Genomic DNA, 20,428 nt, shown 5'->3' with positions numbered 1-20,428 from the left:
AAATCTCCAGTTTTTATTTTCTCAGCCTCCCAGACTTTTTAAAGTTCAGTTGTAGGTAGGACTAAATCATAACATAAACCAGAAACAACAGGTGCAATGCAGTTTCTAAAAGATAAATACTGTTTTATTGGTACTTGGTATATTTTTGTTATATACAAAGCAGGAGATTGGAGGGGCTACATTATAAAATATAGGGAGAAGTCAAAGTGTAAAGAAGAGCTTTGCTTAGGACTTAAAACTTATGAACAATAGAAACAGAGACAAAGTTCTTCAGGAGAACTGGTTATTTTGGAAAGAGAAGGCCCCTCTTGCATGCATGGTATGTATGAACCTACCAAGTGTCAGAACTGGCTTTCGCCTGAAGAATAGAAACAGAAAGATGTGGGAAGAGACCAATGCAAAAAAAAAAAAAACCTCCAGAAGAGCAAAACTGCTCTTGATCCATCTGCATCTCATGTCCCCAAGATTGAAAGGACAAATAATGGACTTGGATGGAGTCAGTCATAGTATTTCTCTACCCTCCGAACTTGGCAGTACATCAGCATGGAGAACACGATGCCCAAGACCTAAAGGAACAGAGAAAGATTTACTCAGAAAAAGAACAAAAGCCCTAACCCAGTTTATCTATACTGTCCCCTTGGAAATTCCTGTTCCTTGTGCTGCTCCAAAACACAAGCAGGTACTGCCAGCTCTTGTCTTGGGCCTTGAAGTAATCCTACTGCTTGACATGTAGAAGCTAACTGATCATATTCTAAACTAATGCTTCTCATTCTTAGTAATTTTAAAATGTGTGGACTTCAACTCCCAGGATTCTCAATCCCTGTGATGGCTCAGGAATTCTGGGAGTTGTAAGTCCACACATTTTAAATTTGCCAAGATCGAGAAACACTGTTCTAAGCCCAGCCCCATATGACCTACTTCATCTTCAGTTTTGAGCAGCAATGGATGGGTGCAGAAGGTATACTTTCCTGCCTCTCTTTCAAACTATGTTTAACCAGGTTTAACTAGAAAGTGACTGGAGAAGGGAGGGCCCTTCTTTGCACTTTCTCTACCAGCCATCTTGCTGCCTTAGTGGAATTTTGGATAGTACAAGAACAGGTAGTACATGTTACCATAGTAACACAACTTTTCTCAGTCTTGCACTCTCCACATGGGTTGAAAATTACAGGGATCTGGCTGGAGGTATAACAGCCAGGTGCTGGATTTGAATTGACACAGTGGGAGACTCGGGTTCAAGTTCACCTCAGCCAAGGAAATTCCCTGGCAGTTTTGGGCCACTCCTCCGCCAGTAGAGATTGTGGGAATAAAAAGGCAGGAAGGTTTCACTATATATGCTGCCTTGAGCTCCTGAAGGAAAAGGCTAGATGGAAGCCTAACAAATCTTAGTGAGCTGAATATTCTCTCTGGTGTTGGTCACATTTAAAAAGTAGCTTTAAGGCCAATTCTATTATCTTCTTTCTATCAGATCTGCAGCTAGGCTATGACTATTGTAAAGATTATGCAAACATTAGATGCCAGCGGAGGAATACTGAAGCTACCTCTTTCCTGCCATCCAGTGGCCATTGAAAGTTTTCCATCTTAGATATGTTAAAACCCAGATAAATACTATGATGTATGCTTAATGAAATCTTGGAAACCAGCTGGCCAAAAACTTAAATCCTTTCCATTATTTTTATATTTAATCTACATACTGTTTTTCTAATTCCATTGCTGTCTTGCGCACCTTTCCTATTATATTATGATCTAAATATAAAGATTCTGTCTTTATGGAACCTACATAACCTTAATGAGCTGTAAACTGGCTTTCCTTCTGCCTGCTGTTTGCTCTGTTTCTCATGATAGGTAGCCTCCATTTTTTAAAAGAAAGAAGCACACTTTATTGTACGTATTTCTTTCTATCTTCCAAGTGCAACAGAAGACATTGAGGTGATGTTTGGTATCCTCTGAGCAGGAAAAGATTTAAATGTCGTCCATTGCTTTATCTTAGGCCAGGGGTGGGCAACTGTGGCCCTTTTACAACCTGTGGACTTTTAACTCCCAGAATTCTTGAGACAGTCAAGCTGTCTCAGGAATTCTGGGAGTTGAAGTCCACAGGTTGTAAAAGGGCCACAGTTGCCTACCCCTGTCTTAGGCTAAAGAAGATTAAGCAAAAAAAAAAAAAAAAAGTACATTAAGTCTAGGAAGACTGCAAGCCTGTTTTTGCTTGTTCCTCATTCAACTTAAAATTGTGCACTCAGATTCTCAGGTATAATTTTGAGAAATTCAGGGGGGGGAAACCTTCCTAAGAGATTGGGAGAGATCCTTGCATTCCCTTGTTCTATGTCAGGGGTGGGGAATGATGTCCTTTTTATGACATAGACTTCAACTCCCAGAACTCCTGAACCAGCATGGCTGGCTCAGGAATTCAATTAATCAATCAATTGTAATAGAACTGGAAGGAACCTTCGAGGTCTTCTAGTCCAACCCCCTGTTCAAGCAGGATACCATTTCAGATAAGCTAATGTCCACCTACAATGATGAAGCACCTACAATTTCTGAAGGCAAGCTGTTCCACTGGTTAATTGTTCTCATTGTTAGGAAGTTTGTCCTTAATTCTAGTTTTTTTCTCTCCTTGATTAGTTTCCATCCATTGTTTCTTATCCTGCCCTCTGGTGTTTTGAAAAATAATCCCCCTCCTTTTTGTGGCATCCTCTCAAACACTGGAATATTGCTATCATGTCCCCCCTAGTCCTTCTTTTTTCTAGGCTAGCCAAACCCAAATTCTGCAACCCATTCTTCATATGTTTTTGTCTCCAGGCCTTTAATTATCTTAGATGCTTTTCTTTTTGCACTTTTTCCAAAGTCTCAACATCTTTTTTGTAATGTGGTGACCAAAACTGGATGCAGTATTCCAGGTGTGGTCTTTCTAAGGCTTTATAAAGTCGTACTAATACTTCACATGATTTTGGTTCTATGCCTCTGTTTATACAACCAAGGATTGTATTAGCTTTTTTGGCTGCTGCCGCACACTGCTGGCTCATATTTAAGTATCGTTGAAATCCACAAGTCATAAAAGGGCCATCGATCCCCACCCCTACTCTATATTGTGGTTAGAATAGAGAACGTGCAAGGAAATCTTGCTAGATATCTAATACAGTGTTTCTTAACCATGGCAATTTTAAGATGTTTGGACTGCAACTCCCAGATTTCCCCAGCCAACATGCTGGATGAGGAATTCTGGGAGTTGAAGTCCACATATCTTAAAGCAGCGAAGATTGAGAAAAACACTGGTCAAAATTACTTCATCTACCACTTGTGCTTTGACCATCTCACCTGGACAACAATGATACAGGCAGCAAAAATGCCCATTGCAAAGATGTTCTCCGCTAGCCAACGTTTCACCTTCTCATAGCAAGGCTGCAAGGAAAAGGACAAAATAAGCAGAAGCACATTAAACAGTGGTTAGGAAACCTTGGGAGGAATGTCCCATACAGGTAATTCTCGACTTACAGCCATTCGTTTAGTCACTGTCCAAAGTTATGGCAACACTGAAAAAAGTGACTTACAACCAGCATCCCCTTGGTCACATGATCAATATTCAGATATGTGGAAAGCAGCATGTATTCACAATTTTTGCAGTGTCCCAGGATCACAGTTTGTGACCTTTCCAGCTGGATTTCAACAGGCAAAGTCAAGCAGAATTGACTTAACAGCTGCAGTGATTCATTTAACAACTGTGGCAGGAAAGGTCATAAAATGGGGCAAAACTCACTAAGCAACGTAACTTTTGGGCTCAACCATGGTCGTAAGTCGAGGACTACCTGTACATGCTTACTACACACACTATTGTTATCTACTGTTAAAATTAATAGACATCCTTAAAAATCATGAACAGACAGAGAAGAGGACAAGCAGCAGCAAGGTGGAATTTCAGGTTGTGCATTGTTGCATAAACAAAGTGCATTGGGGTTGAGGAATCTAGAAGGCCACCCATGCAGGAAGGAGATGTCTGCAGGGCCTTCCACAATTCTATGTGCTTCAGTCTGGCAGTGAATTTTACAGATTCTCTTAGAGAAAGTGCCAGTTTGGAAACCACTGCAGGGAAGGGAATTCCCAATAATCTCCATGTACTGATAGCATTACCTAGTTTGGTAATGAAATGTCTGCATGAAAACTACCAAGCTCGAGAGCACCAAGGACTCCACCATTCAAACCTAAGCTACAAATATTCTCTTCTATCAGTATAAATAATATTCAGCACAATCCTTTGTTGCCATCTCACCTCTTTCCACCAGCTGGCACTATCCCTTTGACAATCATTGCTTCGCTGTAAGCAGCAGGACTCAGGAACCCAAGTGCTATTCTGCACCTCAAACCAATCGGTGTAGTTCCGTACCCCGCAACAACGGAACTGCAAAGCAAGAAGATAAGAAGGAGAGGGAGGTATGTATAACATTGTATTGCTAACTAGGGCATACAAAACCTTTGCCAGACCAATTCTTGAATACAGCTCTTCCACCTGGAACCCACACTACATATTGGACATTAACACGATTGAGCGGGTTCGGAGGTATTTCTCAAGAAGAGTACTCCACTCCTCTACTCACAATAGAATTCCCTATGCCTCCAGGCTTGAAATTCTGGGCTTGGACAATCTAGAACTGCACTGCCTGTGGTCCGATCTAAGCATAGTACATAAAATTGTCTGCTACAACGTCTTGTCTGTCAATGACTTCTTCAGCTCCAACCACAATAATACACGGGCAAACAATCGATACAAACTCAAGGTTGCAGAAAATGCGACTTCAGCAGCAGAGTGGTCAACGCTTGGAATGCTCTACCGAACTCCATGGTTACAGCCTCAAACCCTCACAGCTTCAATCTCAAGCTGTCTACCGTGGATCTCACCCCATTCTTAAGAGGTCCGTAAAGGGGGGGCGTGCATAAGCGCAACAGCGTGAGTATTGTCCCTGTCCTACTGTCCCCATTTATCTGTACTTACTTCCTTTGTTCATGTTTATGTTCATACCTATACTTGTTATCTTGTACATGTTTGACAAACAAATAAAATAAAATAAAATAAAATAAAATAAAATAAAATAAAATAAAATAAAATAAAATAAAATAAAATAAAATAAAATAAAATAAATAAAATAAAATAAATAAAATAAAATAAAATAAAATAAAATAAAATAAATAAATAAAATAAAATAAAATAATAAAATAATAAAATAAATAAAATAAAATAAAATAAAATAAAATAAAATAAAATAAAATAAAATAATAAAGTAAAGTAAAGTAAAGTAAAATAATAAAGGAAAGGAAAGGAAAGGAAAGGAAAGGAAAGGAAAGGAAAGGAAAGGAAAGGAAAGGAAAGGAAAGGAAAGGAAAGGAAAGGAAAGTAAGTAAAGTGTGTGTGTTTGTGCCTGATGTCAAGAAAAACTCCCAATGGTTTCAAACCAGGTGGATACCATACTAAACCATTATTTTTACGCACTCACCTCATTTTGCGCCAGGTCCCATGCTTTGGTTAACCCCACGTTGTCGTCTGTGCCATAGAGCTTGAGTCCTTCCTTGAGGTTAGACTGGGCATATCGATCAAACTGGAGGAAAGACATACTACATGCACCAATGGATTTATTTAGTGTCACAAGTAAATGTCTCTGGATAGGGGAAGTACCAATGAACCAAGTTTTCAGTCATCACAGTGGTGATTAAGAGGCCTTCTCCCCCCAAAGTTGAGGGGACTTGGAATGCCCTAGGCTGAAACAGGGTACTTTTGGCTGGGTAGAGTCCTGAATAGGGAAACTTGATATTAAAATACTTTATATACTTGCAAGCCATATTTCTATAAAGGTAGTCCTCGAGTTACGATCACAACTGAGCCCAAAATTTATGTTGCTAAGTGAAACGTTTGTTAAGTGAGTTTGCCCCATTTTACAACTTTTCGTGCCACAGTTGTTAAGTAAGTCATCGCATTTTTTAAGTTAGTATCACGGTTGTTAAGTGAATCTGGATTCCCCATTGACTTGGCTTGTCAGAAGGTTGCAAAAGCTGATTCCTGTACTTAACACTTCAGTCTGTTTTTTTAATATCACCTTTTAGATTATCAAAATACCATTATCCAGGAACAGAAACATCATGTAATTTGATCAAAGGGAACTTTTATGGGATGGGGAACTCCAAAACAAACCAGCAAGTTTTTGTATGGACATGGAATGGAGAATCCTATAAAAGGGCACTTTTGCTGGCTGAGACATCCTGCAACAAGGCAGGCTAGGGGAATTCTGGGAGTTGAAGTCCATATACTGTTGTGTTTGAGAAACTCTAATCTACACTCAGATGCAAATTTTCCAGTTTCTTAACAGATTTCTTAGACCCACAATTGGAAAACAGGAGAGGTTGAAAGTAAACCTGCATATATTTTTTCTCTCATAACATCATTATTATCATCATCAGTTCTGGACACATTAAGATAGGAATGGATGGCTAGTATGACTACATTGGTGTACGACTATTAAATATTGTATTTTCTGACACATGGCACCAAACTGTGTATGACTGACATGATCTCTTGACCACATAGAAGCAAAGAAGATGACTTAGCCGGTACAAAATTGTTTCTCCCAATTGTTTTGTTTTTTAAAAAAAAGAATAGGAAAATTTTTGAGAGTGTAAAACGTAACCACATGACCAAAGGATGCTGCAAATGTCAGAAATACATGCCAGTTGTCTAGTGCCAGAATTTTGATCATGTGACTGCAGATGCTGCAACGGTTGTAAGTCCAAGGACCAATCGTAAGTCGTTGTAACTTCAAACAGTCTCTAAAGAATGCTTGTAAGTCGAGGACTACCTGTGCAATGGATTCTTTCCTCATTCTGTGAAATTGAGATAGATGTTCAGTCTGTATTACATACTTCTTTGGATACTTGGAAATCATACTGTGATACACATTTCTGATATTGGTGATGGCATAATCAGCTGTAATGCAGAGCACTGAGGATTTTCTTTAAGCAATCTCTTTAGCAATTTACCCCATTCCTTCTATTTTTTTTAAACAAAATATGGAAATAAGGAACCTTACCTTATCCCGGCAAGTGAAAAAAACTAGCAACCCAACTAGTTCAAGCAGAAAGAGGGTAGAAAGGACCATGAAGAACTAAAGAAAAACAGACAAATTTATCAATCTAGGATGGACAGGTTTATGTTTAGGTACATATTTTATATTTATACAGGCAGTCCTTGACTTATGACTACAACTGAGCTCAAAATTCCTGTTGCTAAGCAAGACATTTGTGAAATGAATTTTGCCCCATTTTACGACCTTTCTGCCTCAGCAATTTGCCTCCTTGCAACAAACAGCAAACAGCCTACTTTAGTTTCATTTCCATTTTCAGCACAGCCAGATTAGCACAAGAAAAAAAATCTGCCTCCCAGCAACTTGCCTTCTTGCAGAAAACAGCGGAGGCCCACGTGGCAATAGGCAATAGCAATCCCTGCAGCCTGAAACAGCTGAAGGTCGGGAGGCCGATCCAACCAACAATCAGCTGCTTGTGCTAATCAGGCTGTGCTGAAGCTGAAATGGGCTGATTGCTGTTTGCTGCAAGGCGATAAATTGCTGGGAGGCAGAGGCCAAAGGGTGGGGGCCGATGGGTGGGCAGGGCTACATTCAGTGTATAAGACGCACCCAAATTTTCACCCTCCTTTGGGGGGGGAAGTGTGTCTTATACCCCAAAAAATACGGTAAGTCATAAGTCACTATTTTCAATGTTGTTGTAACTTTGAATGGTCACTGAATGAACTGTTGTAAGTCAAGGATTACCTGTATAGTTATGTACATATCTCAGCTAAGGCTATTTCCATCATGTGAACCTTTCTGCTCAATATTTTTAATGGACTCACAGGATTTTTCTGTTAGAAAAATACCTTGGAACATAACCTTCCTCAACCTGATGCTCTCCAGATGTGCTCCCTAGCTGCCAATTACGTCCAGACTTCCCTGCACATAATCAACACCCCAAAAGTGCACATTTTTAAATTCTATTATTAATTTCTTTTATTAAAGCCTTTAGACACATTTTTTATTCGAAACAATCCCTACTGTACCAAAGGTGCTTTCTTTTTCAAGAGGCAACTAGACTTTCTGGTTTTCCTTTGAAGACATTTCACTTCTCATCCAAGAAGCTTCTTCAGCAAAGAAAAAAGAAAAAAAGCACAACCATGCATCGCAAACCATGGTTTGGGTACAACCATGACCTAGATGACTGAGAATCTCCATAGACAAACCCCTACCGTAATTTATATATGAACACAGGAAAAGGAATCCCTGCCTTGCAATATAAAAAGATCCAGCACAAAAAGATAAACGTTTCAGAAGAAAAAGGAAACAAGTAAAATCATGCATCCAAAAAAGACTGAAAGCAATTCTTAGGAAGGTTGTCTGAAATGCAATCAATTTAGAGGAGCAGAAAAAAACAGGGGAATGTCGTTCACATGATTGAGGGTCGCCATCTTGATTTTTTGATTCTCTTCTTGGAGATGTCCCTGCTCAGAAATTTATTGCTTATGAATTATATTCCAAGACTGAGGATGCCTGGTCTTTAAATAAGTCCTGTAGACAAATCTTGCTTCAGATTAAGTCCTGTAGATGCCACCTTCCCTGACCAGAAGTAGTTCCTGCTTCTGCCAATGGCCTTATTTGACATTCATTCCATCTGACTCTTGTTCGTGCATAGAGTACGGTCCACAGAGATACTACTTACCGTCAGCAGGAGACATCGATGTTCTGTGGCTGCCCCCAAGCAACCAAGGAACCCCACCACCATGATGATGGCACCTGTTGCCATGAAGAGTCCTGCTGCTGACAGCGATGGGAAGGAGAAGGATAAGGTAGCAAAGCGGCCCTGGGTGGCGGCCAGCCATATGCCCACGCCAAGCACCCCACAGCCACCCAGCTAAAGGGAGAGACAAAGGAGAAGGACATTCACATAATCAAGAATGGATGCTCGACTCTTCTCATTGTGTTCGACGATACAGTTGCAGGAGAAATAATTAGCTTAATTCCCAACAATTAATTTTTGCCTTTCCAATTTATCAAACTCTTTCCCTACCACCCCAAAGGATCTTCCACTTCCGCAATGGAAACAATTCTAATGTTCAATTGTTGTGGAGTTCCAATGTTTATAAACATTCCATGACATCAGACAAGAGTTTATAACTCTCCTACAAGACAAGAGTTTATAACTCTGCTGTTGTTTAGAAGACCCATGAATTCCTGTTTTTTTTACCCAGCCTTTCAGTGAGGGAAAATGAGACATTTCACCATATTGTGCTTGCCATCTTTTATCTTTATTGATTTATTATAATTTTTTAATTATTCTGAACTGCTCAGAGCTCTTGAGAGTTGGGTGAACTATACATTTCATAAATTATAATTAAAGTTATTATAATAGTAAGTTCCCATCCAGGAGATAATATGAATGTGAACTGGATCATCTATTATTATTTTTCATTGCTGATTGTTTTTTATTTCTTGCTTGTTTCTCATAATTTGTTCTCAGTCACATTAATTGTTAAATTAGAGAGAGAGAGAGAGAGAGATGGATAGATGCTAGATAGATGCTAGATAGAAAGATAGATAGATAAGAGATAGATGCTAGATAGATAAGTGATAGATAGATAGAGATAGATAGATTAGATAGATAGATAGATAGATAGATAGATAGATAGATAGATAGATAGATAGATGGATGGATGGATGGATAGATATAGATAGATAGATAGATAGATAGATAGATAGATAGATAGATAGGATGGATAGATAGAGATAGATAGATAGATAGATAGATAGATAGATAGATAGATAGATAGGATGGATGGATGGATGGAGAGAGAGAGGGAGAGAGAGAGAGAGAGAGAGAGAGAGAGAGAGAGAGAGATGATAGGGGATGGATGGATGGATGATAGAATACTCATTAATAGAAAATATTCCTAATCTGGAATAGATCCGCTGACTTGTAAGGGATGAAGATAGCCTGTTGCACAGGAAGGCTCTCTGATACATTATTTCAGCTTTAAAATCAACTTTAATTCAACTTTAAAATCACTCAAATTCATTATAGAGATGCAGACTTGCCATACCTACCCAGAAGATGAGATTGAACAGAAACATTTTCACTTTAACACAAAGCAAACATCCTCGGCTCACCCCCATGATGCACAAAGATAAATCTAGAAAGAGATGTGGATGAAACTCAATGACACCTAATATTTCCACACATTATTCAAGACAAAGCTTGATTTGCCAGTAAAAATACCATGGCTTAGACAACAAACTTAATAAATCCAAAATCTATTGTGGATACTGCAAAAATTGAGTTCTCCAAAGTAATTTGTCATATTAGCAGAATGAAAGAGAAATACAGTAAATACAGAAATACAGTAAAAACTTAAGCAACATATTGTATCATATCACTGCCTGTAAAGAAACAGTAATATATATTGGGCAGAACAACAGAACTTATATTATAATAAAAATACTGATGTTTGGGAGAGAATCACTTGTACCATCTTATGAAAACAAGAGTTTAGAGATTTTTGATTTGAGAAGTATTTTCTAGTTTTTATAATTCTGTCTAATTACTGAAAACTAAGCCTTTTGTCTCCAAACAGGAAAGGAAAGCCTGAAAGAAAATTAAAATGGGAATCAAAAAATGTAAAAGTAAGTACAGGTAGTCCATGACTTACAACCAGTAACCCTTTGATGGACACCTCCCCCTCCCCAAAACTGGTTTCAAAATCACAGCCACTGAAGCAGAGGTGGGTTTCAGCAGGTTCTGACCAGTTCTGGAGAATCGGTAGCGGAAATTTTGAGCAGTTCAGAGAACCGGTAGTAAAAATTCTGACTGGCCCCACCCCCATCTATTCTCTGCCTCCCAAGTCCCAGCTGATCGGGGGGGGGGGTGGAAATGGGGATTTTACAGTATCTTTCCCCTGCCATGCCCACCAAGCCACAACCACAGAACCGGTAGTGAAAATTTTTGAAACACACCACTGCACTGAAGCCATTCACCTCCACAGTCATGTGCACAACATTCAAGGGGATTCACCCTTATGACTGATTGCAGGGACATTGTAGCAACCCCTCACTTTTCTCCCCACCCCCACCCCATCATAAGCGAGGCTTGGCCTACCATCACCACTTGTGACTGTAATTGGCAGGCTCCCATTTGGTCATAACTCGAGGACTACCTGTAAGCATGTTTGCTGGTGAAGAATAGGGACAAATTTCCAGAGTATAATATTTCTATGTTGATATAATCCTGTTTCTAAGCAGCGAAGTGCAATTCTAGGTCTTCAACCTGTCTTTTCTTAATGGCCGAGTTGGTTCTATGCTTACGCAATTCAGGCAGTATCCTAGGGCACCAAATTTTAGAGAATGCCAAAATTGAAAAGAATTCCAAAATACACAAGTATAAAATCAGATAATCTTTGCTTATGGCTTTAGAACATTTTCTTTCCATGCTTTTTGGAAAATACCCACAAAGTCAGATAAGTGATAGTAAATAGCACACTAACCAGAGGTTGCAATTCCTGAAAAATTATTATTACAGCTAGGGACTTCAGAAAGCTGATAATATTAGACATAGTGTTGACATTAAATTGCTGAATGAGAGAATCACATGATGAGCAAGTCATGTGCTCAACAGCTTATTAAAGTTATAAGTGGTAGTAGAGCATGCTCCATGCCAGTGGTCCAGTCAAGGGTTAAATATAATTTCACAGAATAGCCGTCATATGACCACAATGGGTGCTGATGTAATTAAAATTATTTACTGTAATTCAGAGTAAATAGGGAAAAATGTCCAGCAAAAGAAAAAAAGGAGTAGGAAACCCTAAAGCTAAAAAACATGAAGAAAATTGTCATTTCTAAGAAAATTGGAAGATGAACAAAACTATAGGAGAACCCATAATATGCCACGGGCATCGACATGTCTAGAGCTGGGCCTGATAATGGACTACAGTCTCTTGTAACTTCATCTAAGGTCGTATTTTTCAAACCTAGCAACATTAAGATGTATGGACTTCAACTCCCAGAAATCCCAGCCACCTACCTTAAAGTTGCCAAGTTGGAAAAATACTGATCCAGGAGATGATTATTGTAATCAGTTGGTCTCAGTGGGACTTGTGGCTCTTCATATATAGGACCCATTGTTAAATGAAGAGCAAATACTCTTTATGGTCTTATTTGAACAACATGCTCAATTGAATTAAGAGTGAGACTTGCATGCAAACATGAAAAACAAACTGTATTGGAGCATAAAAGGACATATTTTAACCCAAAATAATGCTGGGCTTGTTCCATCTTATATTATTCTGTCCTGGTGAAGCAAGCCAAACTGTTGTAATTAAGTAGCAATTTGAATTTGGTCTCGTTTTCCCCCAAGTCCCACAAAAAAAATATGTCATTTTTCTATACATTTGCCAGCTTCACATTGTTTCCATTGAATTATATATATTAAAAAATGGTGGGGCTTCAATTGCATATTCACAGCCACTATCTTGACTTCTTAAACACACACACACACACAAAGATGCTTCTGCCCCATTTGGTTTGGTGTTCCTCCTCTTAAGGAAGCACAGCAGTGGTGGGTTTCTACTGGTTCGCCCCAGTTCGGGTGAACCAGTAGTGGCGGCGGTTGGAGGGTCCACCCACCAGCCTGGACGTCATCAAGGACACTCTGAGCATGTGCAGAAGGTTCTGCACATGCACAGAAACACCGTGCGCGAGCAAAGCAAGCACATGTGTGCATGCACTCACAGTTCCGAACCGGTAGCAAAGGTAAGTGGAACCCACTACTGAAGTACAGGTAGTCCTTGACTTACAACAGTTCATTTAGTGACCTTTAGAAGTTACAATGGCATAAAAAAGTGACATGACCATTTTTCACACGGACGACCATTACAGCATTTCCATGGTCACGTGATCAAAATTCAGAGCCTTGGCAATTGACTCATACTTATGGTTGCAATGTCCCGGGAACATGGGATCCCCTTTTGCAACCTTCTGACAAGCAGTCAATGGGGAAGCCAGATTCACTTAACAACCTTGTTACTAATTTAACAACTGCAGTGATTCACTTAACAACTGTGGCAAGCAAGGTCGTAAAATGGGGCAAAACTCACTTAACAAATGTCTCACTTAGCAACATACATTTCTGACTCAACTGTGGTTGTAAGTTGAGGACTACCCGTATCCATCTGCATTCACCCATCTGATGCCATCCAGATGTGGAGGCTGTGGAGGATTATAATCCTCCACATCCTCCAGATGTGGATTATAAATATTAATAGTCACATTTATAATTCCAGCACAACCAGGTTTAAGAAACAGAAACCAGGCAGTGTAGAAACTGACCATCTCTACACAATGGTGAGGAGAACTAAATAGTTTAGATCCATTATCTTGGTTTAAAAAATTGTAAGAAATGAATTAAACCATTATGATTGATGTGGTGGAGCTCTCATTGTCATGGCCGGAAGCTGTCAGAGTCTAGAAGAGCAAAATAAGAGGATAATGGGTCTGGAGGCTAAATCGCATGACTAACAGTTGAGGGAGTGATGTATGTCAAGCCTATCAAAGAAAAGGATTGGGGGGTACATGAAAACTGTCTTCCAGTATTTGAAGAGCTTCCACAAACTGGGCAATGACGCTAAGGCACCTGAAAGCAGGACAAAAAGTAATGAGTGGAAGCTTGTTAAAGAGCGGTCCAACCTAGAAGGAGAAATTGTCTGACAATGAGTGTAGAGGTAGGTCAAAGTTCATAGTGCCCGCTAAGAGCAGCACACTGCCTTAGCTCATGCTCTGTGAATCTTGTCTGCTTACCTCATTTTGGCTCGGATCTAGATTATCTCATCTCACCTTCAGAGAGGATGGCATCTTGAGAGGGGGGTGAATAGTTTCTACCAATTAGGATACTGTTGCTGTCCTTCCTTTTTATCTGCCTGTGTAAAACTGTATAAAAAATAAAGCTCTCTGCGAGAGCGGGAGAGACATCTTGGAACAGAGCAAAAGCCTGGATCTCTGATTGACAACAAATGAGAACAATTTATCAATGCAATTGTTTTCTTCCTGAGGTTGTGGGTGCTCCCATCACTGAAGGTTTTCAAAAATAGAGTGGACAACCGACTGGGATGGTATAAGGCTCCTGCCTTGAGCAGGGGGTTACACTAGAAGGCCTCTGAAGTCCCTTCCAGCCCTACGATTCTAGGTTTCTATGCTTTTATGTGTAAGATGGAGCCAGATGTCTTCCAATATAAGTTGCCATCTCTGATCCTAGATGGGGTTGTGCTACTGCCCTGAAAGGGCAGGATCACAATTTAGGAGTTCCTGGACCACACCTCCTGCTAGAAGAGCAAGTGGCAGATGTGGTCAGAAGGACCCAACTATGGCTGAGGCACAAATTGTACCTTTTCCTGAACCAGGTGGCACTATGCCAGGGGTTCGCATACGGTCTGCTGAAGCCATTAATCCACCCCCCGCAGGACCATGAGGCTGCCCCACCCACATCACCCCGCCCACCCACTGGCCCCCACCCTTCGGCCAAGCACAGGACTTACCTTCACGAGCCCCACGGGCTGGAATTGGAAGGTAAGGCCAACATTTTTGGCCTGCAGTGCTTCTGGAGACAGGGGAGGTGAAAAACAGGGCGCGTGAATGCCCCGGGAGGCCACAAAGGGCCCGTTTTTGGCCTCCCCGGCCTCCAGTAGCACTGTGCAGGCCAAAAATGGGGTGCATGGAGGCCTCCCGGGACATCCACGTGCCCCATTTTTCACCTCCCCTGCCTGCAGAAGATAGACAAAGAGAGAGAGAGAGAAAGAGAGACAGACAGACAGAGATAGACAGAGAGAGAGAGGGAGGGAGGGAAAGAGAGACAAGACAGAGAGACACAGAGACAGAGACAGAGACAGAGAGAAAGAGAGAGAGAGAGAGAGAGAAAGATAGACAGAGAGATAGAGAGACAGAGAGAGAGGGAGAAAAAGAGAGAGACAAGACACAGAGACAGAGAGAGAGACAAAGAGAGAGAGAGATGGAGAGAGAGTTAGAGATAGAGACTGGGGAAGAGAAAGAGAGAGAGAGAGACAAGAGACACAGAGAGAGAGAGAGACAGAAGGAGAGGGAGAGAGAGAGAGAGACTTGTTGATTGTAAGCTCCTTGGGGCTGAGAAGAATTGCTGCAAAACTGAGTTTCCTGAAGTGGACCACTAGACTCCTAAACAACTGAAAAAATTATCTAGTAAAAAGAAAAGTCAACCAAGAGTAACATGCAAACAAAAGCAAATAAAACGTCCCTAGGAGTAAAACAAATTAAAGTTTAATTTGTGTGCATTGTTTAATGGACTGCTAAATTGGCCATGCCCATCCAGTCACATGACTTCCTAGCCACACTCACCAGGTCACATGACCACCTAGCACGGTGATGGCGAACGTATGGCACGCGGAGCCATATCGGTGGGCATGCATGCGCACGCCGGCCAGCTGATTTTCGGGCCTTCTGGGCCCACTGGAAGTCGGGAAACAGACTGTTTCCGGCCTCCGGAGGGCCTCCGAAGGGATGGGGAAGGCCGTTTCCGCCCTCCCCAGGCTCCTAGAAAGGCTCTGGAGCCTAAAGTGGGCAAAAAAACGGGCCTACCGGGCCACTGTGCCATTGCATGCCAAAAGCGGGGGCAACACAGGGGGGGGTTGGGCACACATGCGCAGGGGGCGGGGTGCATTGACTTATAAATGTGAGCATGCACATGCGCGACACCCCCCCCCCAGCACTCCCTCCACTTTTGGCATACGGCAAAAAAGTTAGCCATCACTGACCTAGCCAGTCTGGCTGCTCCAATAGTCTGAGGGACCATGAATTGGCCCCGTTTAAGAAGTTTGAGGACCCCTGCACTATGCAGTCTTCCATATTTTGTGAATCTTCAACTGTGGATTACAAGCCAGAAAGGTTAGGGACAATGTATCATCTTTTAATGACCCCATAATCCCTTGCAGGGTGGAGTTTGGGCAACTGAAAGGAGCTAACTGAAAGGAGTGTTTAATGGCCGGATGCCCTTCCTGTCGCCAATACAAAGTTTTGTTCAGCAGATATATTCTCATTTTGCCCAGAGACAGAAATATCTGCCACTACCTAGGATCGAACTCAGAGCCTCTCAACTGTGAGGCGAGAGCTCTACCTCTAGGCCACGCACCACTCCCTAATACAATGTATAAAGTGTAATAAAGGGAGTTCTTGACTCACAACCACAATTGGGACCAGAGGTTTATCTATCACAAAGCTAAATGTAAGTTTCCTGCTTATCCTGAGTGGAAAAAATATTTTTTTAAAAACGTTTTATAAATCTAAAATAGGCTTAACATAATTTAAAGTTCTTCCCCTTCACCAAAGGCAGAAAACTTTAGCCTTGCCAATCTCTGTGATTCTATTTTACATTTTTAAATGTAAAATTGCACGAGGTATCAATTCCTGCCTAAAACACACACCTGCCCTCTCAAATGGTTGTCCATTCTTCAGTTTACTACTGAGTAAAATATTTTTATCATCACCTTTTCATAGTGGTGAAATCCACATTTTTTTACTACCGGTTCTGTGGGCGTGGCTTGGTGGGCATGATGTGGCTTGGTGGGCGTGGCTTGGTGGGCATGGCAGGGGAAAGATACTGCAAAATCTCCATTCCTACCCCACTCCTGGGGGAAGGATATTGCAAAATCTCCATTCCCACCCCTCTCTGGGACCAGCCAGAGGTGCTATTTGCCAGTTCTCTGAACTACTCAAAATTTCCACTACCGGTTCTGCAGAACCTGTCAGAAGCTGCTGGATTTCACCCCTGCCTTTTCAGTTATTGAAGTTGATTTAAAAATTGAAGCCCTTCAATTTTAAAAGAATTATCTATAAGGGACAACATGCCTATGTTGTCAATGCAGGTTAAGATGTTTAATTTCCTTTTAATATGATTTTATGGTTGGTTTTAAATTTTGATGGATTTTAAATTGATAAATTTTAAACTATGGGCCAAATTTAATTATTTTAAATCTATTTTTTAATCGTACTTATGTATAAATGTTTTTTTATTCTGGCTGTTCACCGCCCTGAGTCCGAAAGGAGAAGGGCGGTATAGAAATTCGAATAATAAATAAATAAATAATAATAATAAATAATAACATGGAAGAAACTAATGACTTGAGCATCCAAACTGGGTAACTAGGTTCACTTAATTGCTCGTAGTCTTACACCATATCGTACTTCTGAGAACAGTGATTCTCCATTCTGCTCTGACACCAATCTTCAGAGACGAGTCATCTTAAGTACTGTATCCATGTTCTTGCAGTTCACTGGATGGCTGAATTAAGAACCTCAATCTTTTTAGAGAATTTAGAGAAACGGAACCTCATCCGTTTCTCTAAATTGTTGAATCAAATCAGATTGAGACCGTGCAGAAAGAACCAACGTGATAAGGTGCTTTAGAATTGGACTAGGAATAGGGAGACCATGATTCTGGTCAAGACTGGCTGGCGAATTCTGGGACTTGAAGTCCACTCATCTTAAAGTTGAGAAACTTGAAAAACACTGCGGTCCACTCTCAGGCCTGGACCAGTCATTCTCAATCAGCCTAATCTATCCCAAAGGATTGTTGTTGTTATGGAAAAAATAGTTCTAGTATAAGCACACTTTAAATAAAACCATCAGAAATGTTAAATAGTATGCTAAAAATGTGAGTTAAAAATGAAGGCTCACTGAAATCAAAGAAATTATTTAGAGCAGGGTTGTCAAACTCCATTTCACTGAGGGCTGCATCAGGGGTTTGTTTGACCTTGGGGGGGGGGGGGGGCGATGGTGGGCATGGCCATGGTGGGTGTGGCCAGTCAACATCACTCGTGTTGGGGGCGCCTGTGGCGGCCTTCCTGAGCTCCATTTTTGCTGGCAGAGGGTTGCAGGAGGCTGTCGCAGCCGAAAATGGAGCTCAGTAGGGCCACATGTAGCCCTCCTGAGCTCCATTTTCTCTGGTAGAGGCACCACGGGCCGGTCCTTCACTGTTTCCAGGGTGGCCCTGCAAGCCAGATCTAAGCACTCCACGGGCCAGATCTGGCCCCCAGGGCCTTGAGTTTGACACCCTGCTTTAGAGGAAAAAGGACAGAATATAATGGCAGATTGTCTATAAAATCAGAGAACACCCCTTACTCATAACTTCCCCATATGGATGATACAATCTTGGGTTTTGATAACCATGTATTTGCTCTTTTTTAAACATTGTATTTATGTCTTTCTCAATTTCTTCTTGAAAACTGATCACTTATCATAAAAGGACTGAAAAACCTAAAATGCAAACCACTTATTTTGTCTTTCAGTGTGGCGAGAAATATAGAAGTAATCTTTCAAAGTTACAAACATAATGACGTTATCTTTCAAAAAAGCAGAAATATATAGTATTTAACATTTTAAAAATAGAACCTGTTGCATTAAATGTTATATGCATACACATGTGAGAAGTCCTGATAAAATCTTGTTATTCTCCTCTATTTCTATAGTTTTGGGGTTTTTTTGCTTGTTTTGTTTAATCCCCTCTAGTTAAAAAATAGAAACACATGTAAAATGTAGTGAAGCAATAAAAAAAAATCAAGCTGAAGTCACATGAGACTAATCTTAGTTCTTCCAGAAGTGGAGAAACTGAGTCTCTATCCTTATTCAAAACCATATAAAACAGCCACATTTTGGCTTTAGCTCCCTCCATTTTATGATCTTTCCCCCTGCCATATTTCTTGCCATATATTTCAGTTTCTCTTCTCGCTCCCTCTCTTGGCATTTTGGAGAAATGTACTCCTCCACTTTAGACAGACCAAATAGACTGCTCTCTTAACTGTAACTTTAGTTGAACAAGAAATCTCAGATTTTTTGACCTCTGGTAAACCTGTATTTGGTTAACTTATTCAGATGTTTGTTTTAATCACATATAATCCATTTTTATTTAATGGGTGGACTTCCCCTCTCCCTGCCCCTTTGGATAATAACTCAGAAAGGAGAGAGAAATAAAGAATCTAAAACAACAAATTACTTTTTAAAAAGTCTTTAGAACAAGGCCAACTTTTAAAACAGCACACATACTTACAATAATTATTTGGGTCTCCTCTCCCACCCATCCAGCCACATTACATATATATTTCTCACTACATTTAAAGAAAAAATATATGGTTGGCCTTTTAGTTTTCCAGTCCTGATGGCTTTCTATGATAAGTGTTATCAATTTTCAAGAATAAATTTAGAAAGACATAAATACAATATTTTAAAACGAGGATCAATCCCTTCCAAATGGAACATAAAGGGCAGAATTACCTCCACCCTGGGAAAGTTTCTTCTGTTTATTTTTAGAGCATCTTTCCAGCCTTAGTGAAAGAGACTGCTTCTCTCGCTCAAACTCCCCCCCACAGGCTTATCCCCCCTCCCCAACATAAAAACTATCAGATGTGCCCCTCACCTTTACTTTGGCTCACAGCAGTTTGGAAGAAAAAGTGGATTTGGAGCACCGTCCCGTCCCAGGTACCTCTGAATCTGAACGTGGCTCCTTCGGAGAGCAAGATGCAGGATGGAAAGGGAGGGGGAGTGAATTCCAGGCATGGGACAGGGGAAAGGAAATGGGCGGCGGAGGGGGGGAAAGGGGGCAGCCATGGGGGGCGGGTTTGAGCATCTGGGGAGGAGTCCAAGGGGCTCTGGCAAGGATCGTTTGCTAATCCCAGTGAAACTTGGGTCATCTACACCAGTCTCAATCCGCCCCCAATCTAAAAATAATACTGTAGTATAATAGTTTTTCTGGATTCACGTCAATTCACTTCTGTGGAATCCTTTTTGGTTAGCAGAAGGGAGAAATGGTGGGTTTTTCCTGCCCCTCCTGCTTTCCTTCAATTGTTTCACCATTCTGTTACACACACAAGCAGACAAACATTTTGTGTGTCTAAGTGCAAAGGCTTCTTAGAGAAAAACAGGGAGTTTTGAGGCTAAAGGATTCCCATTCTTTCAAGAGTTGGGGATGCAGATACAATCTGCATCGGCTGAGTGAATGCATGCAGAAGGGGGAAAGAGCAAAGCCCCCAATCCTGGGTGCCCATTCACACGATCACACCAGGCAAAACAAAACAAAAGGTTATAAAACAAAAAGGCTAAGCCACTGGGTCCCTTGGTGTGTTTCCTGCCACAGAGTAATGCCACTACTTCTCTGCAAGTCACCTCACAAATTAATTGCCAAAGAATTTGCCTTGCAACCAGTGCTCAACTTTACGCAGCCTTTCCCTAGCATTTTTAATGCACAGATAGTCCTCGATTTACCACCATTCATTTAGTGACCATTCAGAGTTACAAAGGCACTGAAAAAAGTGACTTATGACCATTTTTCACACTTATGACCACTG

The 20,428-nt window shown here is 40.9% G+C and overlaps 1 protein-coding gene across 1 annotated transcript; it reads right to left on the bottom strand.

Annotated features, from left to right (window-relative positions):
• Positions 1-97: 97 nt before the first annotated feature.
• On the bottom strand, positions 98-20,376 carry LOC117669130 (tetraspanin-4-like). Its single transcript, XM_034423313.2, has 8 exons — positions 19,501-20,376; positions 10,125-10,210; positions 8,743-8,934; positions 7,065-7,139; positions 5,481-5,582; positions 4,262-4,390; positions 3,313-3,396; positions 98-566 (listed from the first exon to the last, which is right to left on the bottom strand). Exons 1-8 carry the CDS (start codon positions 19,772-19,774, stop codon positions 498-500), a joined length of 1,011 nt encoding a protein of 336 aa, XP_034279204.2. The 5' UTR covers positions 19,775-20,376; the 3' UTR covers positions 98-497.
• Positions 20,377-20,428: the final 52 nt, after the last annotated feature.

This window comes from Pantherophis guttatus, chromosome 4 (genome assembly GCF_059756535.1).
Source record: "Pantherophis guttatus breed Tessera chromosome 4, ASM5975653v1, whole genome shotgun sequence".
NCBI lineage: Eukaryota > Metazoa > Chordata > Lepidosauria > Squamata > Colubridae > Pantherophis > Pantherophis guttatus.
The sequence above is the reverse complement of the archived record's forward strand: the minus strand, read 5'-3'. Positions and strand labels throughout refer to the sequence as shown.